At 46.1% G+C, this 27,896-nt stretch overlaps 1 protein-coding gene across 1 annotated transcript; it reads left to right on the forward strand.

The window, feature by feature from the left end:
• The first annotated feature begins 10,351 nt into the window (after positions 1 to 10,351).
• On the forward strand, positions 10,352 to 27,888 carry APCDD1L (APC down-regulated 1 like). Its single transcript, XM_041478557.1, has 4 exons — positions 10,352 to 10,669; positions 22,129 to 22,240; positions 22,931 to 23,489; positions 25,794 to 27,888. The coding sequence occupies exons 1-4, from the start codon at positions 10,633 to 10,635 to the stop codon at positions 26,556 to 26,558; spliced, it is 1,473 nt and encodes a 490-aa protein (XP_041334491.1). The 5' UTR covers positions 10,352 to 10,632; the 3' UTR covers positions 26,559 to 27,888.
• Positions 27,889 to 27,896: the final 8 nt, after the last annotated feature.

The raw sequence follows: 27,896 nt of genomic DNA on the forward strand, positions 1-27,896 counted from the left end.
TCTTAACTGGTAATGATAATTTTGCACTCTAGAAAATCACCCTGGTACTCTGGCACAGGCTCCCAAAAGCAAACCAGCATACTCTGCTCTAGACCAGAGACCAGTCCCTATGTCTATGCTCTGCCAGCCTGACCAAATATCCTTAGACAAAGATCCTGCCTTGAAAGTGGCATTTATCTTTAATTTTTTCTCCTTCTTGAGTTTCCACTGGATTCCCATTACAGACAGAAAATTGGCAACTATTCAGATTAAACACCAGAGTGAATTTGCTTGGCTCCAAGGAAGACATTTCTGTGTCGAAAGGTAAATTATGTTGCTGTTTTTCCACCTGTTAATGTGCAGATTATATAATAGAGACATTTTTTCAAGTTATATTTTTCTTCTTATGATTGCAATGACGTAGAAGATTCGACCTTCACAGCTTCTTCTTTGCTTCATAGAATAATGGCAATGCTTTTGTGAAAAAGATCAAAAAGTAGGATTTGAAACCATAAGGATTTTGCTTGCTGCTTACAGAGATGATTTTAGTGGTAAGTCTTATAAAAACTTTAGTCCACAGCCATTTTTTAGGTTTAAATCTTTGGCAATGCAAGAGCTCAATCCTAAAATTTAGATGATTGTGGGTAATGCTGTTGGAAAGGCAGCCGTGTGGGTCCCCATTTGTGTGTGTTTGGGGATGTCTTGATTTCAGGGTAGCCAGGCTGTAACATCTTTTGAAACTCTCAACTTCCTGGGATGGTGTAGTCAGGACATTTGAAGAGCAGCCCCAAGAGATAATGAAAGGGCAAGTACAAGTGGTGAGAGCCCCAAATCAATGGCCTGGACTTGGAAGCTGAACACAGGCTGAGCTCTAAGCAGTGAAGATTTCCCCCAAAGGATTCAAGCTACACACACAGCAGCAGCAGGGATGTCACACATGAGCCCACTAAAGCAGCTGGGCTTTATATTTTCTGATTGCTGTTGAATATGCAATGGCAATTTCTCTCTACTTTTTAATCTCTCCTTAAACAAAGTCATAGTTCTTCCACAGTCACCTCGGAGACAGGGAGAGAAATATTTTCCTAACAATTACTGCAGTCAGCTTAGCTGGGCATTTGAAAGTAACAGACATTTAAAAATATACAATAACAGTAATCTTTAAAAATACTTTATTTTAGAAATATTATTTGGGGAAAAAAGTCCTTGCTCCCTTTATTCAGCAGGAAATGCCTCACAATTATCTTTATTTTCTTACTGTTTGTGGGATGAATTGAAAATCAGTATTTTAGATAAATTTACCTAGCAGCAATTAACATTTAATTTCCTTTAAAAATATGGAAACAAGATTAAAATGCCCATTGGGGGTGATTTATCCTTGATTAAAGTTTAGAAGTGACTGAGAAAAGTTGATGTTCAATGCATTAATCAAGAAATAAGAGAATGAAGACTTATGTTTGATATTCCAGAAGCAAACTTGGAAGTGGCTTGGAAACTGGCTAAGTTTATTTTTATTGTCAGGGAAATAAGTACCTTGCAGGCTCACAGGGGTGACCACAGTGAAGCAGAAGAGCAGGTTTTTCACTGAACCCAGTGATTTGGCACACTCAGAAAGATGGGCTAATATTTGCACAGCCAGAATTTTCTATTTCCTTAGATGTTAAAGGACAGAAGGAATTCAAAAGTGATAATCTGTGACAACTTACAATGATCTGTATTAATATATTATTTATTGCTATGATTATCTCACTGGAGAGTGAGTGGATCTATGATTTAGACTTGCCCATCTCTGTAGAGACCCAGAGGTGTGCAATTACTCTGTTTCTCCTTTGTAGGGACCTTGTCCAGCTCCCTGCATGGAGGGCTGGGACCTCTGTGTACACAGTGATTGTGGAGTGGACACATAAAAATGGAGACAGAATCATGACATTTTTATGGCATTTTGACTCTTTGCAGAATGTCTGAATAATCTGGAATCTGGTCCATAAAAAATAATATCCCAGATTGTTCAAAATGCATATGTGGTTGAATAATCAGTTTATATGTCCAATTATTTGACTTGTGAGTAGATTGGGTAAAACTTGGCATAATTTTTCCACCATATGGTTGTACTAACTTGGTTGAAAGAAAAAAATGACCCAAAATTCACATAAATAACTGCCCCATAGTTTTTCCTGTCTGCCTAATTTTGTCTATTTTCCCCACTAGCAACCAGAGATCCAATAAACTATTGAAGGCTAAAGGCTGATGTAAGTCCTTTTTTAGGGCAATGATTTCAACAAGAGTGTATGAAGAGCTTTTTTTAAACCAGAGAAGAAGAGCAAACAGCTAGAAAAACAAAAAATGTAAAGTGCTTATGCAAAAATCTGTCATGGACATCTGGACCACCCTTGTCCAGCTCAGGAAATGTAACACCAGTCATGCTTCTAAGTGAAGAGAATCAATTGCACTTTCTGTTTGCAGAGGATCAAAGGTCCCCTGGCAGCTCTGCTTTCAGGCTGGGCAGTCACTCAGGGGCTGGGTGCAGGTCCCTGTCTCCCCTCCGTCCTGCAGCACATTCAGGGCATCCTGAGGTAGTTCCAGCCCTGGTGGAGCTGTGGCCCTTCAGCATCTCTGAAATCAGGCAGCTGTGCTCTGTGATGCTGCAGTGGTGATGCAGAAAAAGGGAGAGGCTGGTCTGAAAGTCACAGAAGTCATCTCTTCCTGTGAACCCTTGACTCTTGAGCCCAACTCAAGATTGCCATTGTTGCTGTAGCACATATGCAACTCACTGAGATTCTGAGGTTTAAATCTTGCTTCTGTAAATGCACAGTATCTCTGCTTTGTCCCTAAGATTTTGGGACACAGGGGTACAAAGCACAGATTTATAACCATCTAATTTTTGGAATACCTAAACTGCTGCTGATGTGATAGACTGTATTGGCTCCAAAGGACTGGTATAATCAAACAGACACAGTTTGATTTAAGATTAGATATTTTTGCAAAAACAAAGCTTTACAAAATATAAGATGAGGGGAAATTTGCCATATTTATAGTTCAAATACCAAAGAGATCTCTCTTCCCAACACTAATGGGTCTAGACATCTGTTTTTCATGCCTAAAATACAAATGCCCTAACAGCAAACCAGCTCACAACTAAAGGGATTGAAGCTGTCTAGAAATGAGAAAAAAAACGACTGGTCCTCCACAGCAAGCAAAAAGCCAGAGTAAAAAAAAACCTCTCGCTATTAGTAGTGGAAAATAAAATTAAGTTTTCAAAATTATTGCAGCCATATGTAAGATGGACTCCCTCACCACTGAAACCACGGGCAAAGCACAGTTTGGAGCTCTCTTTATCCATGATCCCTAAATAGCTGGGAGTGATTGGGATGTTTTGGGTCCAAGCTATCCTATACAACCACATCAGAAAATGCCAGAAAGTATTTTCTCCACGTGCTCCCCCTCGCCGCCCACCAATCCTCATTCCCACAGCAAAAGGTTGTACATCCAGTCAAAAAGCAGTCCCAATCCATCATCAGCTATCCAAGGTTACATCCATCTTCTCTCATGTCTTTTCTTCTAATAATGAGCTCTGCTCTCTGCTGACTTAATCCTCATGAGAGCCATTGATTCACAGTTTCAAACAGAACATGGATAACATGAAAAGAATCATCTATAAAAAAATACAGATGGCCAAATTCACTGGCTAACCTGGACAATGTTCCTTTAAGTCTAAAGTCTCTGTTGTGCTAAATGCCCAGCTGTTAACAATCTCTTCTAGAGGCTATTGAACGCAGGAAGGACAAGTTTTTAGCAATTAGAAAAATAATAGTACACTTACAGATGGCAATATTTAGCAGAGTTTGTTTGGTTAATAGGTCAGCAGTTTGGGACAGTTGGTGGTTGTTATGGGGCAGCAAGGAGGGTTCGTGCAATAAGACATCCTGGCAAGAATGCTGAAGCCCCAGGTACCCATGGGGCACCCTCACATGAACATGTGCCATATAATCCAAAGACTCAAAAGACACCCTCATTCCACAGCTTCCTTATATATTTAAAAAAAGCTTTGAAAACATTTTTTGATAGGTTTGTACAGTGTCAGGGAAAATGCACATACATAAACCAGAAAAAATGCACACGATGGAATGATGTTTTGGGCATATAAGGGTATTACACATGCAAGGCTTGAACTGAAGTTCATTTCCTTAAATAATTTTTAGATAGAGCAAGAATTTAATAAGTGATTGTGTGCTTTCCTCATGCCCTGCAGGAATATGCAAGGGGCTGGCCTGAGGCGTGAGCAGGTGCACGTCTGCTGCAATGGTGCAGACAATTTATGGTGCAGTCCTCACAGCAGTTTGAGGTTGGCTGGTGGCCCTTGTGATTTATCTCTGCTGATATCATTATGTGCCTTGAGAACATTTATCTTCTGCAAAGTAAGGAGTAAATGATTGATTGTTTTAACAAGGAGAAAACAAGACTTATTATAACAGCCCTGGACTAGGGACCACAGAAAGGCTTGGGTTTTTAACATGCTCCAAAACCTGTTTTAACAAATGCTTATGGTTACTATAGTCACTGAACAAAGATGTGGTTATTTTACCTTTCCTCACTGATGGCCCAAGTTCCCTCTTATTTTCTCTGTCTTTGCAGAATGGCAGAGGCCATGCTTGCAGCTGCTGGAGTCAGAGAGGTCTGTGCAGTTTTCTGCCTGTAGTGGTGCAACTGGCACGCTGAAATCTCACCCTGAAAATTGTATTACATAAAAGGATGTGAAAAAAGGGGCCATATCCAATGTAAATAATCCATCCATTGGCCTTGGTGGTGGTTTCCAGCCTTTTTGGTTTCATGGACCCCCATGGAGTCTCTGACAATAGACCTGCTTTTCTTGGTTATACATTTTGCAGAACCTTAGAACAAGTTCAGAGTCGCCACAAGGTCCATGGAAAACATACATAAAATCACACGCCTAAGGTATTTATAAGACACTAGCACCTAAATTCCTCCTAATGGGAGAGCATTAAAAAACCTTGAGGAGATTTTATTACTTGCCCAACTATCAGAGTAGTAGGAAGCATATGATTATGCTTCCTTGTTGTTTGTAAGCCACATGTTGCCCTAAAAAACCAGTTTCAGCACAGACTATGTCTGTATCTATAGTAGATTCTCCTCTAGCCAAAGAGAGAGTAGTGGTGATTTTGCAATTCATCAGAATAAGAGCAATTTCTTTCCAGGTTTGTTATTCTTCTCCGTTCCTGGGTATGGGCAGAAACATAAAAGAACAGGACCTCCCACTAATCTGAAAAAACTTAATGCTAGAGGGAAGTAAAATGAGATTTTCATAAGGAATCAGGGCTTTGGAGGTGTCAAGTGTTGGAATATGACTGTCTCAGCCCTCATGCCACTAGAAGGAAAAATGGAAATTAATGCTGGACTGCTGGGGTTGTGAAGGAAGCAGCATAACCACAGAATCAGCACCAATTTTTTTGAATACAGGCCCAGTTTTTATTTTGGAACAAGAACTTGGACTCACATGAATTGTGTGAGGGCCTGGCCTTGGATAATCAGTGGGTGCTCGGTATCTGGCAGGATCAAGCCCATGGTGAACAAGAATCTTGGCCCAGATTTGAAACACCACTTCTTCTGCTTTCCAACCCCATGGTGTAACCACCAGACCACAAATGTCTTTCCTACTTTTTGCTGTTAAGAAGGAAGCGTCAGTTTTCAGGGTTGGAGAAATGTGGTGGACTGAGGGCAGGAAGGATCTGTCATTCATAAGAAAACGTGGGCTAGAATTTCAAGATTTATTTAAATTTTAAATTTCCTCAATGCTGATAGAGTCAGGGGGCAGAAGAAGGTTCCCTGCCCATAGCTCTCACTGCAGCACGCAGTGAGCTCTCTCCTCTAGCTGCCTTTTAACGAGTCTGCAAACACTAATGACACATTTAATTCCTTCACACCTTGGAAAACAGTGGCACCTTGCACAAAATAGAAATCTGGCTCATTTTTGATTCTTCCTCCTTCCCAAGGCCCCAAAAGGGACCTTGAATTAATGCGTTTTCCTGATTAGCATGATGGTATAAATCACAGCAAGCTGCTTTCATGTGGAGATGTGAAGCCAGGCTCCAGAGTGCCCTGCTGCAGTGCACACACTCTCAGCAACGTGTAGTGCAGTGACACCAAACAGAGCTGCTGCTGCTGCTTCATGTGCTACACAAACTCTTGCAATTATCTCCAAGGATGTGGGAACTTCATCTGTTTCAACCTTTTGCTCTCAGACATTATAAAGTTAATTATAAAATGTGCCAAGGGGGAGGCAAGGAGAAACCTTGTTAACCTTTTCTTTCTGCGGTTTTCCCCCCTCATTGCATTTACATTGGCCTTGAAGAGCTGGGACATTTTGCAGATGGTTTAGGGTCTATAAATTCTTATTTAAATCATCGTGAGCCAAGTATAACAGGTAGCAGCCCAGACTTCTCTAGAAAGGACAAACTCCAGCTAAGCATGTAAATAATACTCCAGTGCTTTTTTAATATATAAATACATACACTGAGCCAGGTGCTCTGCAAGGTTTATTCACATTTTCCTATTGTTGCTCTGTAAAATGCACTGGGTATGCATTGCATGACTCTGCAATATTTTTTAAAAATACTATTTCTTAGTGAATAGTGCAAAGTAACAGGCTAAAGGAAGGTGCTACTTCCTCCACTGTTCATCTCAGGTGGCTGGTAAAGACAACCAAAACTCTGTCTTTATCCACCAAACCTCAAATGGCCAAGTCCAAGCAGGTTGCTGCCAATCATGGAAAAGTGAAAAGGTTGCTGCCAACCATGAAAAGCCTGCTTAAGATCAGGCTGATGTAAGAAATGATGGGTAAAGGAGGACAATATTATGCTTTCTTGACTAATGGTGAGGAGTGTGGCAATAAAACAGCATGGAAGTATTGCTCTGTGCTGAGTTGAGAGAAGCAAGGTACTCATTTCTACCTATTACTGCCCATTCCAGCTGGGAAATGCCCTGAGACAGGTCCTGATGGCACCTTTCACATGGCTGAGCAGGACACATCCTCCATGGCTCCAGTGTCCCTGTGGGAAAGATGCTGCTATCTTCCTCTAAATGTTTTGAGTTAATTAACAAAGACTCTGCACATTGTATTTCTCCAGAAGAATCCTCTGCAAATATTAACTGTTTTTACTTAGAAGTGAAAGCAATAGCATTCCCACCTTATTTTTTCCCCTGAGAAATTAAAGAATTCTTTCCAGGTTTGTTTGTTTTTATACATTTTTTTATAATGGTTTGTTTCAGTCCCCATGTTCCAACTGTGCATCATGGTCCATCTGTTGGTGAGCCCAAGAGTGTTAAATGTATATAGCTCCCTCCAGAGTTTCCCAATGAGATTCAATGAAGTTCCATGAGGGACATGTAGCTTTTCCCCACAAGTGCCCCAAAAGAGGGATCCATTATTCAATTTCCACTCCCTCAAATATACACCCCTGAAACTGAAATAGAACACAAGTGGTTCTAGAGGGTATACATTAATTGTAAAAGCACATACTCAGCACTTTCAGGTCACCCAGTACATCCCTTGGTATTCCCTCTTAGAGACAGGACTCCAGAAGCAGCATTGCTATGACTTATGGATAGGGCTTTTTGGGGACCCGAGTCTCTACTCAGAGGATCCCTCTTTTCAGACACCAGTATTTTCAGAGCTGATCAATCTTTGGTTTCCTGGCCTGCTGCCTTCACGTGTGGTTGCCTACCCTTGCTGTTCTGGCAAGGGGAAGAGAAAATATTTGGCCTTTGGGAACTGGACAACTCAATGCCCTGTATAGCTAACAAGAGTGCATGATCCTGAGTTCAAATATTCTGTACCTGTTTTGCACAGGAATGAATATTACACAAGGTGCCAGGCAAGTGAAGCATAGCTAATGTAAAAACACCTTGGTCTGGTTCCCAGTTACCCTGCAGCTGTGTTAGTATTTACAGCACTGCAAGTAAAGTGCCCCTGAATCAGAATAGGAACAGCTTTTATTCTCTTTGAATGCATAAATCAGGCCGCATAGTTCTGCTGGAATTACAGGCTATTTGCACTCATTTGTCTCCCTCCACGTGCTTTGCCCAGCAGGTAGCCTGTAATTATTTGATAATAAAAATTATAGGCATTTTTACATTGCTGGTCCTCTGCAGGAGCCGAAGATTACCCAGCCATTTTTACACGAGCTGAGAATGCAAGCCTGATGTCCTGGCAGACTTCCAGGTTGGAAGACTCCATTGCCTGTCTAAATCCTCCTGGTATTTCTAACAGGCTGTGGCACTCTTCTCATCCTCCCGGGGCAGTGCGTGGCTGAACAGCTGCATCGCTGTGCTGGGGCAGCTCCGCAGCACCAGGGTGGCAGGAGGAATTCTTCCCCAAAAAAAAAAGAGTAAGGCTCATGGCTCAGTTACTTTGATAAGGTCCCTTGGGAGGCGCAGGGATGAAAGAGGCCAGATTAATGAAATCTATCACTTTGCCCTGTGGGGCTGATATGTGATAAAAGCTCGCGATGGTTTACATATGATTATTAAAATTTTCAGACACCTGCGTGAAAATTGCTCTGCTTTGGTTTTATTCCTTCCCCCCAAAAAATGCTTTTAAAATACTCCGAAAGAAATCAAGGAGATTAGTGTTAGAGGCTGGAAGTGTCATATGAGAGCTGTATAGCCAAAATAAAAGTTTGTTAGTGGTAAAAGACTACCTGTTCCATTATTTTTCTCATTTAAGTTGGCTATGCCTGAAAAGAGTAAGTGCTGGTTTATAAAGAAAACTTCTTGCAAAACTATTTATTTCTCTCTATTATCATAAAGGACAACTTTTTTTGCCCATGCATTTGAGAATTTATGTATTTGTAAATATAATAAAACCACAGTGGTTTGGACATTTACCGAGAATGACTGGTTTGGGGAATTTGAGAAACAAAAAGAGATAAAAACATCAGCTAGAAAAAGGAGTGCCTGCATTACAAATGGACTTTGTTATTTTTTATCTTGGCAAGTATCATTAAACTTTAATTCTTTACGCACCCATGACAGATAAGTTTGTCCCACTTCACATTAAAGATGTTATGCATTATTTTTGACAAAGTCATTAAACCCATTGCAGTGAGACCTCACCCCAGCACGCTGAAGGTCCTGCTCAGCAAATATGGGACTGTGGAATCAGGCCTCAACTTCTCCCCACTGCAATCAGCAGGAATACTGCTGTGAACTTGGAGACGAGCTTCCTTATTTTCCCCTAAAATTTCCTTTTATTTGGTGAAACAGCCAGTTTCACCAGGAAAAGTGAGTGTGCAAGGTCCCGGGGTTCTGCCAGGGGCATGCATGTGTTTTGATTTCTTTGCCTCATTTGCAAAAACTGAAACTAGCTTTTCAGTATGGAAAAATGCATTAAACTTCATCCTTTAGTGCCAGCACCATAAGTGTTGACCTGGCAGAGCCACGGCAGCTCAGCCTCTTCCCTCACTGCTTCCAAAGGCAAGCGGGCCCTCACACTACGGGACACGCGCATTGTTTTATGTGCTCAGAGGGAAAGAACAAGATGGTTCATGGATACTCACTGAAACAAAGAAAAGTGTTGTTCTGTCCCAAACACATCTAAGATTTGTGCTTTGCTTCATGCCAAGAGCTGATTCTGAGTCCTTTGTCGGTCACAGCTTTGTCCCACAGGCCTGGTTTGAGGAATGGAGAGGGAATGGCTGGCATGGGCAAGCATCACCTGACGTGGGCATTCTGACTTGCCCAAAGGGTCCCATATTTTTTCTGTGTAGAGTGTTGAGAGGATTTTTAAGGGATTTACCACATTCTTCTGATGGCCCTGGTGATAATGAAGGGTATGAGGGTGCCAGGGGCACAGTGGGCAGGAGGACCAGGCTGTGGGGATGTGGGGACATGTCCTGGGGATAGAGAGATGATCCCCTCATGGAATGGGGATGATCCCCTCATGTCCCGGGCATAGAGGGATGATCCCCTCATGGAATGGGGACGGTCCCCTCATGGTGTGGGGATGATGAGACGTGAGGATAGATTCCCTCGTGGCGTGGGGATAGAGGGACGTTTCCCTTATGGCGTCCCACAGCGCAGACCTGGCCCGCGGCCCCCAACCACCTCCAAGACCTCGGGGCCCAGGACAGCCCCGCGGCCTCAGGTCGGGTAAGGTGGGGCCGGTCCCTGAGGGAGAAACGTCAGTCCCGAGGCGGGCGCCCACCACGATCTGAGGTGCCGGGCCGGGGCTACCCTTCTTCTCCTCCTCTTTCTCCTCCTCCTCCTCCCCCGCGTGTGCGGTGCGCGGCCGCATGTGGGGCGCAGGCGGCGGAGTCTCCACCTCTTCTGGCAGCGGGAACCTGTGGCTGCCAAGCTCCATTAAAGCCATCAGCAGCCGGGGGGACGCGCTCCGCGGCGAAGGCGGAGTGGACTGCGCTGCTTTATTTTAAAATATATACTTTTCTTTTTTCGCCCCCCACTTTATCCCTTCGCAAGGCTCGGGCTGAGCAGGACGCCTGAGGGCTGAAGCCGGGGTGCCGCCGCCGCGGGCACCGGAGCGCCGGAGGCGGCCCATGGCTGCACCGCCGGGCGCCGCGCCCCGCTGAGCTCCGCGGGCACCGGCGGCGATCGCGCCTCTGGCCGGGACACACAGCGGGCACCATGGTCCGGTGCTGGTGGCTCGCAGGGCTGCTCGTAGGTAGGTGCCACCGGCGGCCGGTGCCGTCCCGCGGCGAGCGGACGGGAGGGCGGGCGGGTGGCGGAGTGGGGGTCGTACCCTCATGAGGTTCCCCGTCACCTCCCTCACCCATCCGAGCACAGTGAAGGGGCAGGAGCGGGCAGGAGGGTGCAAGGGGCTGGAATGCAACGAGGCTGACTTTATGGGGAGTGCAGAGGGACAGCGAGGAGTGTGCAAGAAGTGTGCGAGGAGAGCGCAGCGGACTGGGGAGGAGGATGCAGGAAAATGCAAGGGGAGTGCGAAGAGGGTGCAAAGAAGCGGCGAGGAGGGGGCGAGAGGACCAAGAGGAAGTCGCACGGCGGGTCTCGGTGAAGCCGGTGCCGGGACGGGGCTCCCGGGGTGCCCCCGTCCGGGCACAGGCACCTGGCGCCCGGAGCTCTCCGCTGCCTGCCCGGGTCACCCTCGGTGCCCGCCCGGCTCGGGCAGGGTTTCCCTCAGCCTCGGTGCCCGCCCGGCCCGGGCAGGGTTTCCCTCAGCCTCGGTGCCCGCCCGGCCCGGGCAGGGTTTCCCTCAGCTCGGTGCCCGCCCGGCCCGGGCAGGGTTCCCCTCAGCCTCGGTGCCCGCCCGGCCCGGGCAGGGTTTCCCTCAGCCTCGGTGCCCGCCCGGCCCGGGCAGGGCTTTCTCGCCGTGAGTCTGCGGAGTGCCGGGAGCTCCGCAGCCCCACCGCCGTTCGCCGGGGCACGGACGGGCGGGGAGCGCCCCGGAGCCCCGGCTTGCTGCCCCCGAGCTGTGGGATTGGGAGCGGGGACTGAACCCCTGAAGCCTTTTCCCAGTGAGCGCCGTGCAGGGATGCCAAAAGGGCTGGCGGTCCGGTGCTGAGCTGCCCAGGGAGGTGCTGGCAGAGGCAGTCGGGCATCCCCTTTGTCACCGCAACTCGTTCCTGTCCCGAGTATGGTGCACGGAGAGCATCGAGCAGAGTTTCGCTGCAGGAAGGGCTTAGAGGTGATTTTCACTGAGGTTGGGAGTTCTCCCTAGGAGAATCCAGCACCTGCCCGGGCAAGGGACAACCTCACAAGTAGCCTCCTGCTCCAGGGACGTGATTCTGAGCCCCAGCTGTGCAGACACACTCGCAGAGCAGCACAAGCTGCATCTTTGCAGCTCCCTTTCAGAAAGGCATCTTTCAACCCCACGGTTCTTGGAGCAGTTTCAGAAGAAAAGGTTCTGGCTTAAGAGACCATATGGGAAAACAAAGGCAACTGTGCTGTGAAAAATACGCAAAATTATTTCTGTTTATGACAAACAGCAGAGTCTGAGAGAGACTCCTCCATCCTCAGACAGTATTTTCCTAGGAAATGCAGAGGAGACCCTTGGTTGAGACTCCTGAACAGAAGGGACAGGTGAAAGGAAGGGTGGGAGGATGTCCCTGAGGGCCCTGTGCAGTCTGGACACTGAAAATCCAGGCACCTGGTTTCTACTACTCTTTCTACCACTTAGTTCACTCAGCTGAGGTTTTGGGCAGCAAATACCACATTGGCTCACCTCTCCAGCTCAGGGCATAGTGATCAAGGCAAAAGATCTGTGTAGTGACAGCTATTGGACATTACTTGCATTAAGTGTAAAGGACCAGACTACAGAAAGAAATCTCTGAGCAGGGCACTTTTGTGGAGTTACTTTCCTGTTCTTCTTATGCTGGATCTTTGTCATGTGTTTGAAAAATAAAGCTGTGAAATATGAATTCTCTAAGTATCTTACTAGGTCAAGTTGCTCTGCTCAGGGATCTGTTATACTGCATTATGTAAGTTTACTCACTGAAGTCTAATTAGAATAGTTCTTTCTTAAATTCTCATGAAGTTTCTCTTAGTCCAGTCTAACCTAAACTCTCTGCTTCTTGCATCTGATGTCAGTGAGAGAATTTCTATTGATTTCAGTAAGAACAGAAACTGAACCTCAAAGTAACTATTTAAATACCTAAGTCAGATCCAAAACTCATTAAAATCAAAGCAAGCTTTGCTCACTGTGAGCAAGACTGGCATTCTGCATTTTGCATAAGGGTGAACATTAGCATGAGCATGACACCAGTGCATAATTAGTTGAAAAACCACTTTAGTTAGGTAACTGGATCTGACTTTGGAGTCTCCAGAAAAGAATCACTCATTCCTGGAAATATCCCCAGAGACCTGCTGAGTTTTACCTAAGCTTTCATTAAAGTCTGTACATTCCAATAACATGGCACTGATATTTTTCATGTGTACTTCTCCTACATGGTTTTAACATAAAAGATCTACTCTTGCTTTCAATGTTGATTTTTAAGTTTGAAAGTGACAGTGTTGAGGTAAAATAAGATCACCAGTTGCACTCAGTTAAGAGATTAGCAAGAGAATCCCATAAGTGATAGAACAACACTCAGCATAGAGATGTGTGTCTATTTACACAACAATATATCTGTTCCTACTACTAAACCAACATCATTGTCTTTGGTTCAAATATTTGTTTGGTTAATATTTATTTAGCTAATTTTTTTTTTACCAGGTTGGTGGTTTTTATTCTTCATTTCCCAGGCCAAAAAAAATCAACACCTAATGTGCTATGCTGGATTGTGTGATAGAACTCTATTTGTTCTTTCAATAATTATAGGGTTAGCCACGTTTCAAAGTATATGGATATAGATAAAAACAAGGCTGAGATGTAAAAAAAGCACAAGTGAAAAAAATATTGTGTGGTTTCTATATTTTCCCCACAAGCACAAATTGTTGAGTAAGGAGATTTTCAAAAGCCAGAAATTGCTGTGAAGAAAACCAAAGCTGGAATCCAATGCTAGGGGAGGCTGCATCTGGCAGAACAAAGTTTGGAAAGAGGTTTTGCTTTCAGTGGGATCCTGTGTTTCCCCACAACAGAGCATATGTCATCTATAAAGACAACGCTTTCATGGGCGAGATACAATCACTGCTAAAATCAACCTCAAAATTAGGAAGCACCTATACAATGCTCTTACACAAGTGCTTTGGTTTTCTTACTCATTTGCTGAGGAAGATAAAGGTGTGAAAGAAGAGAAACTTCCTGATTTTAAGATGGTGTATCTCAGATATAATAATCCCAAGAAACTGACAGTGAGAACGTGAGAATTTCAATGTGTAACCCTTCTTCTGTAGGCTAAGAGTGCTGCCAGAAACTGAAAATATGATTCATAGAACAGCTCCTTCTCTTCCCATTTTAATTTGTGTAATGTCTGAGGGGTTAGTAAGCTGCAATCTGTGGGGTTTTTTTCTTTAAGGAGTTAAAAGGTCTCATGGTTTAAAATGCAAAATTAGGGCAGTTCTGTTTCTGTGTCTTAGAAAAGAAGCTCTGATATTTATTTGAAATGCCAGGGCTTCAGGGTGTTAAGTGATAAGAGGGTTGAAATCCATCATTATTTTTGAGTTTTAGCAGGGTGATGTTGTGATAATTGTGGCTTTCATAGTGGTGTTTTCTCATTTTCAGTGAATAGCTTATTGAATCATTACGGTTTGAATTCAGCTGAAACTGAATGCTGCAAAGAAGCTCAGCTCCTGTGGCACTGTTAGACAGATATTTGGATTGGTGCGACCTCTACTTACAGCTGATGTGAGGGGACATAAATCAACAGGAGAAGTCTCACCACAGAGTGCTTGAAGAGATTTGCTTGAGTTTAGATTTTAAAATCATGCTTTAAACTTGAGTGCATGTCAAGCACTGAAAAAGTCACCCATGGTTTCTCCTGGGTTAATGAGAAACATTGACAAATGTGTGACATTTTGGCCTTGTCTAACTCCAAGACTGTGGTCTTTGGAAGCAGCTTTCTCCTGGCGCTCTGGGATCAATGTATACACCAAGCTCCCCACTGAGACAATTGGATTCACCTTGTTCACACTCTCACTAAATCCACAAGTGCTGGACACGGCAAGTTACAGCTTGGCTCTCCCCTGTTGATACAAAAACACAATGACATGTTATTTTTAAAGCTTTTCAGAGAAAAAAAAAAAGTCATATTTCCCAGTTAGCCTGCCTGGAAAAGACAGACGAGAACATAAATGACAGCAAGGTTTTGCTGCAGAAAAGCTCCCAGAGTTTGTTAGCTTTGAGTAGCACAAGTCCTGTTATTAGATTATGCAGCACGTAGGTTGAATGTCAGCTTTGATTTTAGCATGTCGGCAGAGTTTAGGAGAACTGGAACGCATCAAAACTTGGCTAATGTGGACAGGCTAAACAGTAGACTGAAATTTCAGGCTATCTAGAAACCACACCCAGACCCCAAAACACATGTTAGAAGTAACTTTCATTCTGTGCTGCAGCTGAACAAGTAACCTTTTTCTGTGGTCACTTGTGGCTCTAAGTTAAATGTGAGTGTATTGCTGGTGTGGGCTCTGGATCAGTTTCCCTCCTTTCTGCAGAGCTTTTTTCCTGAGGAGTCCTTCTGCTATGACTGCTTTTGAATGGCCTTCTCATCCTTGGCTTCACAGGAGCCAAGTAGCCTCAGAATATTAGATCCTATTAGATCCTAATTTTATTACTATAAACAGTATCCTTGCAGCAGCGCCAAGAGTCCTGTTGTGTTAGGTGCTAAATAAAGGGAGAACAAAAGGATTGTTCTTGCTTTAGTGGGTTTATAACCTAATTTCCTGGACTTAGATTTTCAGCAGTGAGTACTTGACATGGCAGGGACCTGCTGGGATTCCCAGCTGTGTCCAGCAGTTTAGTACCTATTGCAGTTGCTTAGGTCTCTACATCCCTAAATGCCTTTGTGCATCCAGCCCTCATTTCTAGTCCCATGGAGGCCAGGGAGGGATTCTGAAGAGCAGGACAGTGAACAATGTGCTTACACAGGAGAGCAGCTGTCCCCCGTGGGAGCAGGGAACTGGGACGGCTCCATAGCAGTGGGAGACTGAAAGGCCACTCAGATTATCCCACCAACTCCCTGCCAAGAGCAGGCTGTTCCCTGCTGAACTAATGCTTTGCTCAATCCCTCAAATCCTGCCAAGCAAGTGGACTTAGGTTGCCTACTCCATTGTGCCTCGAGAAGTTCACTCTGCCATACAAGCCACATGTTTTTCCTCTCTTCATTCACTCCCAACAGAATCCTTTTATTCACTGCAAGGAATTCCTTCCTTTCCTTGGTGTTTGTGCTTTGTGAATATTTATAGGCTGTTATCATATCCATCTTGCTCAGCCAGGCTATATGTACTCTGCTCTTTTAATCTTCTTTGTAACTCAATCCCTCCCACCCCCTCATCATTTTTTGTTGTTCTACTCTCAACTCCCGCCAGTTCCAGTTGCTCATTTTGCTTTGGGTAAATGCTGTATTTATGTTAATATTATGTGGTGGGTGGTCCTCTCTGCACTCTTGGTCCATGTGAGTGATTTAGACATTTGAAATGAGGTTGACATTTTATAGCCAAGCCATGGCTGATTACTGGTTCTGCTCTTCAAAGCACTCCAGGAAAAAATATGCTTAGCCATCACTATTAAAAATGGCCATGATAGCCACTAATAAAGTGTCTGTGCAGGGGTTCAGGGGCACTGCCAAAACCTGCATGGGTGCTCTATACATTCATAACAAGAGTGTGGCATTAATTTCACATCCATGTGCTGTTTTTTCAGTTGGGTTTCCAACTCATCTGAATTAAAGAATATAGATGTAATATTTGCAATTTGGTAAGAATGTGAATTCTGGTTAGAATTTAACTGAGTCGTGATGGTACCCCGGGGTATTGTTCAGCCTTGTTTTTGCTTTGGAAAACAAATGCTTCCCTCCATTTGCTCTCTCCAGCCTCTCACTGTTTAGGCACCCAGGGGGTTAGAGATCTCACTGTGGTCTCACCTATCTCGCCAAACTGAAATTAAAACTTGCAGCAGTTCTCAAGTTAAAAAGCTCTAACATCACTTTTCTTTCCTTTATTTTCTTTTGGGTTTTGGTTACATATTTACCTGTGCCAAACTTACATGGCAATACTGATCAGAGTTTAGCACAAGTCATGGTATGTTAATGCTGTGAGTTCTCAGACTCTGGCTCACAGCAGAGCCCCCTTCTCAACCCTCTTGCCCTCCCTCCTGTGCCTGGCTGGGCTGCCCAGCGCAGGGCTGGCAGCAGGACAGGCTCTGAGCTAAGGGCCAGTTACCCCTGAGCTGACCACTGTGGCTGGGCCAGCTGGGGCCATTGGGCTGCCTGGAATTCTGCTCTGTTCTCCAGTCAATCTTTTGACACTGGCCAGTTTAGTTGTAGAAAAAGCATAGGCTGTGCAGCATCTGGGGTTGAGAAAGAGGAACATGAAGTGAAATGGCTCCTGTCTCTGTAGGGACAGCAAGGATTTTGTGAGTAGAGCTCTGCTGTGTAACCTAAGAGTGGTGTTTTGGTGAGCATGAACTGCAGGAGAGCTCATGGGAGGGTGGACTCACATCTGGCTCTATTTTGTCACCACAAGTCCTCTGTCCCAGCTCTTACATGTCCTGCTTAGTTCACCCCATTTGAGAATATCATGATCTGTAAGGTCCCTTCCAACCCAAACCATTCTGTGATTCTCCCTATCTCATTTCTCCTCCTTTCCTCAGAGTGTTTGCTGTCACTTTATGGGGATGGGCATCTTCTGAATAAGGTGCTGATGAGACTTTTCCTACTTACAGACTCCAGTAAAACTGGGATCAAGTCCTTGAATCCCATTTACAGTGTTAGGCTTGATTGTCTTTGGGGTAAACAGCCAGAGAGGCAGTTTTAAGAAGCCATTTTATTTAAATGTAGTTTATACTGAAGAAGATCTTTGGGGTACTTCTCCTTCCTCCCCTTCCCTACCACAAATCCCATCTGTCTTGTCATCTGTTGCTGGACATGACACTTAACAAGAAAAATATATTATTCCATAATTCCAAGAGCAAAATATTTATTTCTCTAGTGCCTCTAAAACCCTCAGACAACTCACCACAAGCTCTTCACTATTTTAATTTTGGATATGAGACAGATCAGGCAGTGCTCACAGCCTTAGAACAAAGCCAGGCTAAAACCATAGAATGGGATGTCTGAACTCATATGCCATTGTGCTAAATGTATGTGATGAAAGTATGTTTTGAAAACTTCTCTAAAATCCCAAACTACTTGGGACTTTTGAGTCGGCTGAGTTTCCTCTTAGGATCTGCAGGATTTCATGTGTGATTATGCCCAGCTGTGCTGAGGAAACTCGGGGTGATGCTCTGCAATGATAGTTTGTGGGTAATACAGTTACTGTGCCAGCCCTGAGGGCATAACTGAGAAACATTTAGTGAATTCAAAGCATTTTATGAATATCATGAACTGAGCACCAGACTGGTGAAACAGCTAAATGTGAATATACCCATTTTACAGACAAATAAGAGAAGGGATGAATAATAGAAATACTTTTCCAGAAACCAAACAGTGTTCCAGTGAAAGCACTGGCATCCTCCCTCAACCACTTGACCACATTCTGGCTTCAGTTCAGGGAGGCATTACTAATCAGGAAAAATGCTCATGCACTGGCTTAATTTCAAGCACATGCTTAAGTTTCACTGCAACCAATTAGACTTAAGCGTGTGCTTAAGTCCTGTCCTGAACTGTGTTCAGTTTGTGTATAGGCAAAATGCAAGGCTCTGCTGTGATACATTTTTCCATCCCCAGTGGGTTATTTTTAAATTTTATAACTTCATAATATTATAATATAAAATTTATCTCTTCCCACAGAGCTGTTCTCTTGGGAATGCCTTTTTCTGAGTGAATTAAAGGCACCACTAACTTAATCTCCACACAAATGCAAGAAAAATTGATTTGCTAAATACAACTATTTTGTTTGCTTCTAAAAGAATGCTTATTCCTTTAGTGGCTAACCCAAAATCCATTCTGTGTGCACCCAGGAGAGAAAAATGCTAAAGAAACACCGTTTTGCTGTGTTAATGAAGTCTGTGTGGAAAAGTGTAATTCACTTATGCAAAATACATTGATACATTTCTTATCGCCTATTTCTTTCCAGTCTGAACATTCCTCAGAAAATATCAAAGGTTTTATGTCATCTCTAAATGAAGAAATGTGTAATGCTCTGTGATTTCAGGCCCTGATCTTATCCATGTGAATGGGTGACTAACTGAAACATTAGAATTATAAATGGGAATGATAAATTCTGGCCATAGGAGGCAATAACATGTGACAGATTAAACAATCCAGCTCTGGAGAAGAGCTGATCCACAGTAACTAATTTGTTGCAAACTGTAATATATGCATTTTCTCCTCCATTTATGAAGAAACAGATGTGTGACTCAACTTTGCTTTTTTCCAGAGTCAATCTGCTTGGGGGAGCACAAACAAGATTTGTTTCCAAGGAGGAATATGACAGCATTTCTCTCTTGGTTGATGTTTTTTTTCCTTTAGAAGTGAGAAGTGGCTCTGCATCTGGAGCACACAGCTCTTGTGCAGCACAAGGCTCTCATTTCCAGGCTTGGCCGTTGTCTCGAAATCTTCCACCTTAATTTTACCAACAATTTACTGTGAGGAGAATTTGAGAATTTCCAGTTCTGCCCTTCTTGTCAATTTGATGCCGTGGATCTGATTTTCCTGGACGTGGTTTATACAAGTGAGGGTTGGAATGGTTGGCCAGCAGCTGCTGCTGGTGCTGTTTGCTCAAGGCTCGGTCCGGTTTGTGCTGATGGCAGTGACGGCTCTGCCACTCCCTGCCTGAGTGCTTGTGCAGCGCCTTGCTCCCAGGCTTTGGGCTGGTCTTTGGGATGCAGCACGCACTGGGAAGCTGGGAAAGCTGGGAAAAGCTGGGAAAAGCCCCTGTTTTGTCTAAGTGCTGTGCTGGGCAGCTCTCTGTGGTTAATTGATACAGACGGACGGCAGAGTGAGCGAGGGGGAGAGATCACAGTTAGGAATTTTTTTAGATTTTCCTATGAATGAGGATTTTTGTCTTGAAGATGAATTGTGAATAATTCCTTCCTCCTGCCTGAGAACTCTGTAAAGCAATTAATTTGTGTCACTCTTAAGAAAGAGGAGCTGCTCTGATGCGCTTTACCACGGGCTGAGTAACAGAGTGACATATGAGTGACAGCCACTTTATGCTGCTCTTGGAATAGAGAGGTGCACTAAGTACAGATTTTAGGTCTGGGACTAAACTTTTCCAGCTTGAAAGGATGTTTGGATCTGATGGGGCTGGATTATTTGAGGGAGAAAAAAGCAGTCACAAATTTTGGACACAGGCCAATAGCTTTTGGTTTGAGGATGCATCCAGCTTGGAGTCTTGTGCACAATTAAGTAAGACAAAATCCTTAGGAATTCCCATCATGTCAAATATTTACATTCTGGAGGCTTTTTTTTTTCTTTTTTTTTTCTTTTTTTTTTCTTTTCCCATGAAGTCTGATCCCGATTATAAAAATTCCCTTTTGTATTGAATGTGTCAAAATGCAGTGCTTGCACTGCCAAAGTGTCTTTGCTCCCAAACAATGTAGACTATTAGTGTCTCTGCCAAGAGTAGCACGAAGGGTTCAGCGAGATATTGAAGCTTCTGCTGCAATAAACACACGCAGAGCTCAGTTTGGGAGTTGACTGGGTTATATTGTGTATATTTTATAGCTGCATTCTGTGTATCTATAGACTGCACTGATATCTCTAGAGTCTTTCTGTGGTTATGGGCAAGAGCAAATTTGACCCTTATGTCCATTGTTACCGCTAATACAAATGCAGTTATTTTTTAGTTTACTTTATTCTCTAGGATAATAATTTTGCGTTTGTTTGAAGTGTGGTTCAGTTTGGACTGCCCTTGTTCTGATGACTCTTCAGTACTTAGGTCTCTTAGGGCAGTCCTATGAATCTTGGCATATTCTGAGTGTGAGTTTAAAAAAAAGTCCCAGGAGTAGGGAGCACAGAGGACCACAGAGCAAAGTCATGGCAGAGCTGGGCTGAGGATACAGCTCCCCAGCTCCTAATGGCTCTCCTAAATAGGCACCCGTGGGGCAGCCTCACACATGCTGCAGCTGCCAAATTAAAGGTTTAACTAATAGCAGTGGGTTTTGTCATCCCATATTTTCCCATTTTCACATGAAGAATCACAGGAACTGCATTTTAGGAAGCACAAGCACAAGCAATTGTGAAGGAGTTGGCTGTGCCTGCTCACCTCGTCCAGCCCTTAAGGATGGTGAGAGCAGTGCAGTTGTGAGTCTGCTCCCAAAAGAGCCCTGAACTCTAATAATGTGAGTCTGCTCCCAAAAGAGCCCTGAACTCTAATAATGTGTCTTTCCAGCTGTTTCATGCACTCCAGAGAAGGGTGAGGTACCAGAACATGCAAGGCTGGTTTCCCTGGCCTTTGGGTACTGCTCTCCCGCTTCACTGGGGGCTTCCCTTTCCATGTGTTTATTCCTTTTGTGGTAGTTCAGGCTTTGTGTGCTCACATACATAAATACACAAATGTATTTGTGTACACAAATACATTTCAAGTAACCTGTAAAACCTTCACAAATGGCAGCACCATAGTGAAGTGGCTGAATTTATCCATCAGGTAAGTCTGAAGTATTGAGTGGGATTCCCTCTCCTTTTAGAGGGGATTTAGTGGAGCTCCCTCTCCAGAAGCCTCTGACTTGCACAGCAGACATTTAATTACTGAATTCCCACCTGACTTGGTCCAGAGCTTGTATATTGTGACTCTGTGTGTTTATCTCCTTGACTGAGGCACAGGGTGTGCAAACATTTCTCATTCTGTGGGAAGGCAACACATAGATGTTGGATCTTTTGTTCCAGCTGATAGGCAGGCTGGAAAGCAACCTGTGTCCTAACACTGGCATGGAGTGAATAAAAGTTGGCTTCAAAATGTTCAGCAGACTCCTGGGTAAAATGCAAAGTGCAGCTGGAGCAAACGAACCCCATCTGGGCTTGTAAAGCCCTGGCTGGGCTGAGCTCCACGGGAACCAGGGTCAGTTGTACCACAGAGAATCAGTGGGGCTTCGGGAGGAGCTTCACCGAGAGCTCATTCCATGGTGCCATGAAGAGGGAAATCCCAAGTTTCTTAGAGAAGCAGTCCTGCAATGAGTGCCACAGAGTGCTTAAGCAAAGAGTGAATAATGTATAGGAATATATGTACATATGTGTGCTTGCATGCAAAGGTCTTCAGGATTTAGCTGAGTGTTCACACATTTCCTAAGCCAATAACATCCGTTGTTATGGGAAATGAGGTAAGTGACAGAATTACTGTCCTTATGGCGGGCGACAGGCGAGGCCAGCGTTCCCATGCTGTAATTCCCCGTTCCAGCCACTGCCTCAACAATAGCATGAGAGGGGAAAAGCACGAACAAAGAGCGCTCCGTTTTATTTGAAGATTTCATCTAAAAACCAGTTAGATTCAGATGAAACCCAAGTCGGAAAACTTGAGTGAAATAAAACCCCGTGTGTCCCTTGCTAAGGGTTTGCCCGGGGTCCGTTCCTGTGCGGGGGCTCCGCTCCGCGCTGCCCCCGGCGCTGACCCCGCTCCCCCCGTGTCCCGCAGCCTGCGCGGCCGCGGAGCCGCGCTGCCGCCAGCAGCTGCGCCACCTGCAGGACAGCGCCGGGATCGCCGCGCGGCTGCCGCCCCGCCTGGAGGGGCGCTGGGTCTCCACCGGGTAAGGCACCCCCACACCCCGGGAACGCGCCCCAACCCCGGGAAGGCACCCCCAGGGCCTGGGAACCCGCTCCTCTCCCTGACAATGCGCCCCCTAAAACCACGGGGGAGACGCGCTATACCCTGGGAGGGAACATCCATCTCAAAGCACCCCAGATCCCCGGGAACGCGCCCTTAACGCCCTGGCTAAGCCACCTCGTTCTCCTGGGAAGGCACCCCCATCCACTGGGAACTCATCCCCAGACCCCAGAGGATCTCAGAATGGACCCCCAGAGGCCCCAGCCCCTCACCGCAGCTCCTGTCCATCCCCGTACAGCAAACTGTCCAGCAAGAAGAGAATTACCTTCTCCCCTTCCCAAGCCCTCATTCCCATCTGGAGGAGGGCTGGGACCCCCGGGTGTCCCTAGAGCCGCCTGCTATTTCCCCATCAGGATGCAGCTCAAACAGGCAGAGCAGCTTTAATTCCTGCTGCCCTCCACACTTCTCTGGTGGACATACCTGAAGTGTAAGGCCTCTGTCCATCACTTTCAGATTTTAGTAGCAGATGCCCAGACTGTAAAGCCACCCAAGGGTGGCCACCGTGTGTGGGAGGCTCTTGCCCAGGAAGCTGCTCCCAGCTCTGTTCGCACCCCGGCTGCCCTGGGAGGGATTTCTCCCTGTTCCGCCGTGGCTCAGCGCTGCCTTCCCGCAGGTGTGAGGTGCGGCCGGGACCCGAGTTCCTGACCCGATCCTACCTCTTCTACACCAACCGGCTCTTCAAGGCTCTCCAGTTCTACTACTGGGACCCGTCCTGCCGCGACCCCTCCTACTCGCTGGTCATCAAGGGCAAGCTCCGGCTGCGCCAGGCCTCCTGGATCACCCGCGGGGCCACCGAGGCCGACTACCACCTCCACAAAGTGGGCATCGTGTTCCACAGCCAGAAGGCCATGCGGGAGGTGGCCTCCTGGATCAACCAGACCTCTGGTGAGGGCTGCCGTGGGTTCCTGCCCCCGGGGCGCTCCTGGGCGCCCGGAGCCCTGTACGAGGTGCTGAGCGCCAAGACGGAGCGCGACTGCACCGCGGCCTTGGGCTTTGCCATGCACGAGCTGAGCCTGGTGAGAGTGGAGAGGCACTTCCAGCCGCTGCTGCAGCCGCAGCAGAGCGGGAGCCGGCTGGTGGAGGAGCTCTACCTGGGGGACATCCACACGGACTGGGGGGAGAGGCTGCACTACCGCCCCACCGGCTACCAGCGCCCCTTGCAGAGTGCCCTGGTAAGGATGAGGCCTTTGCACGGTCCCCTCGCTGCGTCGGGGCTTTGCCAGCAATTCACTGGCTGCTCCAGTCACACCTTGCAGCTCTTGGCCCCTGCAGTCCTAAAGACACGTGGGTGATGGTGTGGGAACGTGGGGTGTGTGGGGTTCACCCTCTGCCTTCCTGAGAGGACAGGACCAGGGGGGTGAAAGCTCAGCAAAGCCAACATGGGAAACAAGCCTGCACTGACATGGGCCTGGAGCTACCAGCTTTTGTTTGGCCGTGTTTTCCGAGGAAATGCAGTTTCCTTGTTTCCCGCACCAAAGTCAGTGAAGGCTTCAGGCTGCACATTGCTAGAGCCTGTCTGCTCTGCCCTTCATCTGCCCTGCTCTTCATCTGCTCTGCCCTCTCCTTGCTCCTTGGGGTGTGCTCCAGGCTGAGGGGAACAAGGGATCTGCCATTAACTCTTCAGCCCTTGCTGCAATGCTAGGAGCACAGGAACTTGCCCCCAGTACAATAATGTTACTACACAGAAATCAGACTTCCATTTTGATATACATAAAACTGAGCAGACTTTGGTTGCCTTTTATTCTATTTTATTTTGTTTTATAGCAACTTAGTTTATTCCCAGGAAAGCAGCTTTCCATCTGAATTGAAGCTGATCAAATCAGAAATGGTGGAGCAGTGAGATGGGGTGAAAAAACCTCTCTGAACTTTGCCAGATAGAAGGGAAATAAATTTTTAAAAAAATATTTTGGGGCAGCATTTCCCCACACCTTCAACCACACCAACTGAACTTTGAAAAACACAGAGCAACACCCCTCTCTCTCTCAAAAGTAACATTCTCAAATTGGTTAAACTTGTATTATCTTGGGCCAAAACCATATATATGAGCAAAACCAGATGGTAAACATAAACACTTTTAAAAGTTAATTTAAAACCAAACCTAAAGATACTGAAATTCACTCTCTGAATGCAGCCCTGTAATTAATCAGCCAACAGCTCTCCAATGGACCCGCACATGATGTCACCACTTGGCCATAATTAGAAGCTGCCATACATTAGAAATAACTTCACACGACTGGTTTAAGCAAGTAAGGGTTTTGGCTCCATGTCCGTAGTTATAATTTTATTGGGCACAGGATTTTTTTTTAATTTTTTTTTTAATTTCTGTGAACTGACATCCATTTGCCTGTGCTGGTGAGTTATACAGCTATGTCAGGAATTATTTTTTAACTCTCTTTTTGAAAATATCACTCTTTTCCCCTTAAATTTATATCTGTTTTAAAGAAACCCATTCTCCCCAAATTACCTTTCATTATCAAAGAATTTCCTGCCTAAGGAGAGCATATATATTTGCCAACTTCTGGGATTATTTAGCCATAATGTACTGTGTACTGTCAGCACTCATTACTGTGACAGTAGCAGTAAAGCAAGCTGAAAATGACTAAATTACAGTAGACTCCAATCAACTTGCATGTAAATTACCCACCCTACAGTTAACTACTGAGTTATTTAACCTTCTTGCCTATGACAGTTCAGTAAAGATTAGCTCGTGTTCTAGAAAATTATATAATGTTCCAACCCTGCTTATTTAAAAATAAATCAGTTGTGATATATGAAGTACAAGAAAAATTTCCAAGCTACACAAAACCTCTGCTGGCAGCAGGGCGAGGGCAGGGCTGGTTTGACTCGGAGCTCTGCACCGGCGGGGAAGCGAAGGTCAGGGCCTCCTTCTGCACAGGGTCCTGTTCTTCCCCCGTTCTGGCTGCTGGGAAAACCCCACGTTCCCCTCCCGGCTTATCCCGCTCCTCCCCCGCATCGCTGGACGTGGGAACAGGGGCAGGAACGGGGCGAGGGGGAGGCAGAACACCTTGGGCTGTCCTGGAGATGCTGCAGCCGCAGGAGCTGCCCACGGCCCCGTGTCACAGCCTCCTTCATTCCCAAAAGCTGCGGCGCCGTTCTGTTCTGGCACCGCCCAGCGCCCTCATCCTCACCCGGCTCGCCATGGAGAAGTGCTGGGGAGCACCCTGATGTCCCGAGGCCCCGGCTCTGCCCTTGCCCTGGGCTCCTCCCCGGGCTGTCCTCAGCAGCCCCGGCACGGGGCGGCCGCAGGGCACAGCCGGTGTCCTTCGGCTACCAGAATAGCAAAGAGCAGGGCAGCGCTTTATCCCCTTAATCTGCTCGGCAGCCTCTGCCAAGCTCCCCGCAGTTCCGCACCCTGCTGTGGGCGAGGGGAGTCGCAGCTTTTGAAATATTCTGGAAGGGTTTTGGTTTTTTTTTGCTTCCCAGTTGGCAGAGCTGTTATTTTCTGTCTCCTGCAGCACCACGTGCACCCTTGCCCGGCGTGTGGGATTATCTCCAGGGCCGATGAGCATCACCCCCCGATCCTGCCCGCCCGGGCCGCGCTGCCCATGCAGCTCAGCGGCAGCTGGGTCAGCACCCACTGCGAGGTCCGCCCGGCCGTGCTCTTCCTCACCAGGTACTTCACATTCCACGGCAACAACCACACCTGGGAAGGGCATTACTATCACTACTCCGACCCGCTCTGCAGGCAGCCCACCTTCACCATCTACGCCTCCGGGCACTACAGCCAGGGCATCCCCTCCTCCAAGGTGCGGGGCGGCACCGAGCTGGCTTTTAAAGTCACCCAGGCTCGGGTGACGCCGATGGACCAGGTGACGGTGCTGATGCTCAACTCCTCGGAAGCGGGAAGCTGTGGGCTGGCGGGCTCCTGGAGCGCCGGGGTGGAGCAGGATATAACACCCACGAACGGATGTTTGGCTCTGGGCATCAAGCTGCCCCACACCGAGTACGAGCTGTTCAAAACGGAGCAGGACACGCAGGAGCGCAGCCTCCTCTACATCGGGGAGCGGCCCACGGACGGCTCCAGCCCCGACAGCCCCGACAAGCGACCCACGTCCTACCAGGCCCCTCTGATGCAGTGTGCTGCAGCCTCAGAGGAATTCTCCAACTACATTAGTCTGAAATACGTGGGAAGGAAGGATGCTAATGGGATCGAAGCACTAAAACCTTTGCCTGTGGCCTTTTTGTTGTTTATAGCACTTCTGTTTTTAAGATGGGACTAGTTATCTCTTCAGGTACAATGCAGAATTCAGATAAATCTTGGTGCTAGCGTGATTTTTATATCCTTCAAATGAGCACATCTGGAATCAGTTTTACTCAGATTTGGAAACACTTTTTAAAAACACCCAATAGTGAATGAAGCCAAGGAGATATGCCTGACTCCACACTGTTTGTCCTGTGGCTTTATTGCCTAATCTCCCTTCTTTGCGTGCAAATTTAATGTACTGACACGGATGCACTGCACATTGCAACAGATAATTTAGCATCATGAGGGGGGAAAAAAGTGACATCAATTAAAATTGCTGCTTTGAGCTTTTGACATTGCTAAGATTTAATCAAGAGCTTGATTCAGATGTAATTCAAACATCCAAAGTGTTGGCTGCTGAGTTTCTTTGAGGTTAAGTTCCCTCCCATCACACTCCTTTTTGCTGTTCATGCAAATTTAATCTGCAGAGTCAGTCAGCAATAAACAGTCAGCAAGTGTTCTTGAGAAGGGCACGGTTCACATGCCTCTTGCAGTTTACAGATATTTTCTGCACTTTGCCTGTGTATGTCACACACAGGGACCCACAAACAGTCTTTGCACTTGGAGATGCCCAGAACAGCTCTCACAGAGGGCTCAACTTTTCCACCTGACCTGGGCATAGATTACAGTAGATGGAAAACACTTCTGTGCACAGCTCCAAGGCTCAGCATTCCCTGGCTGCAGCACTGCATCCTTGCTGTGTTACCCCAGCTCTCCAGTGCTGTGCTGGCCTGGCTGTGAGCCACCAGCAGTGTCCCCGTGTCACTGCTGCCATGCCTGGCACAGGCACCGTACCATGCCCCGTGGGAAGGGAAAGATCCCTCACCAGGCCATGTATTTCCACTGCCTCCTTTGCAGTTCCTGGCACAGCAGTTGTTAATCCAGCTCTCCTCTCAAAGTGTCACTTCCAGCCTCGTTCCTGTACAGATGTTTTATAAATCTGCCTCTGGTGAACAATGAGCTGAAGAGATGCTCAGATCAGACAGCACAGTCAGGTCAAACTGATTCCTACTGACAAGCAGGACAAACTATGAAATTATATTCCCTGTCTGCTGCAGCTAAGCATCATATAACTTCCTCGAGAAGCCCTTCTCCAGCAGCTAAATCCTCTCCAAATAAGCCTATATATCTTACCCACAAAAGATATTTTGTTAAAGCAGCTATGCAATAGCCACCTTCTTAATGCTGTATTTACAAACTTGCAGCTTGTACTTAGATAAATTATGGGGTTTATAACACAAAAATACTTTGGGGGGATCTGTACATTAATAATTCAAATGAGATGCTTATTAAATGCATTACAGTTGTGACATAA

The sequence above is a fragment of the Pyrgilauda ruficollis genome, unplaced genomic scaffold (assembly GCF_017590135.1).
Source record: "Pyrgilauda ruficollis isolate IOZ18807 unplaced genomic scaffold, ASM1759013v1 scaffold45, whole genome shotgun sequence".
In the NCBI taxonomy this organism is placed as follows: Eukaryota; Metazoa; Chordata; class Aves; order Passeriformes; family Passeridae; genus Pyrgilauda; species Pyrgilauda ruficollis.

Excerpts from the sequence above, each read along its gene's own strand:
- APCDD1L (XM_041478557.1), top strand. The coding sequence starts at position 10,633 with ATGGTCCGGTGCTGGTGGCTCGCAGGGCTGCTCGTAG. Across the intron at positions 22,241-22,930 it reads GGGCGCTGGGTCTCCACCGG|GTGTGAGGTGCGGCCGGGAC; the intron begins GTAAGGCACCCC and ends GCCTTCCCGCAG. Across the intron at positions 23,490-25,793 it reads GCCCCTTGCAGAGTGCCCTG|CACCACGTGCACCCTTGCCC; the intron begins GTAAGGATGAGG and ends TGTCTCCTGCAG.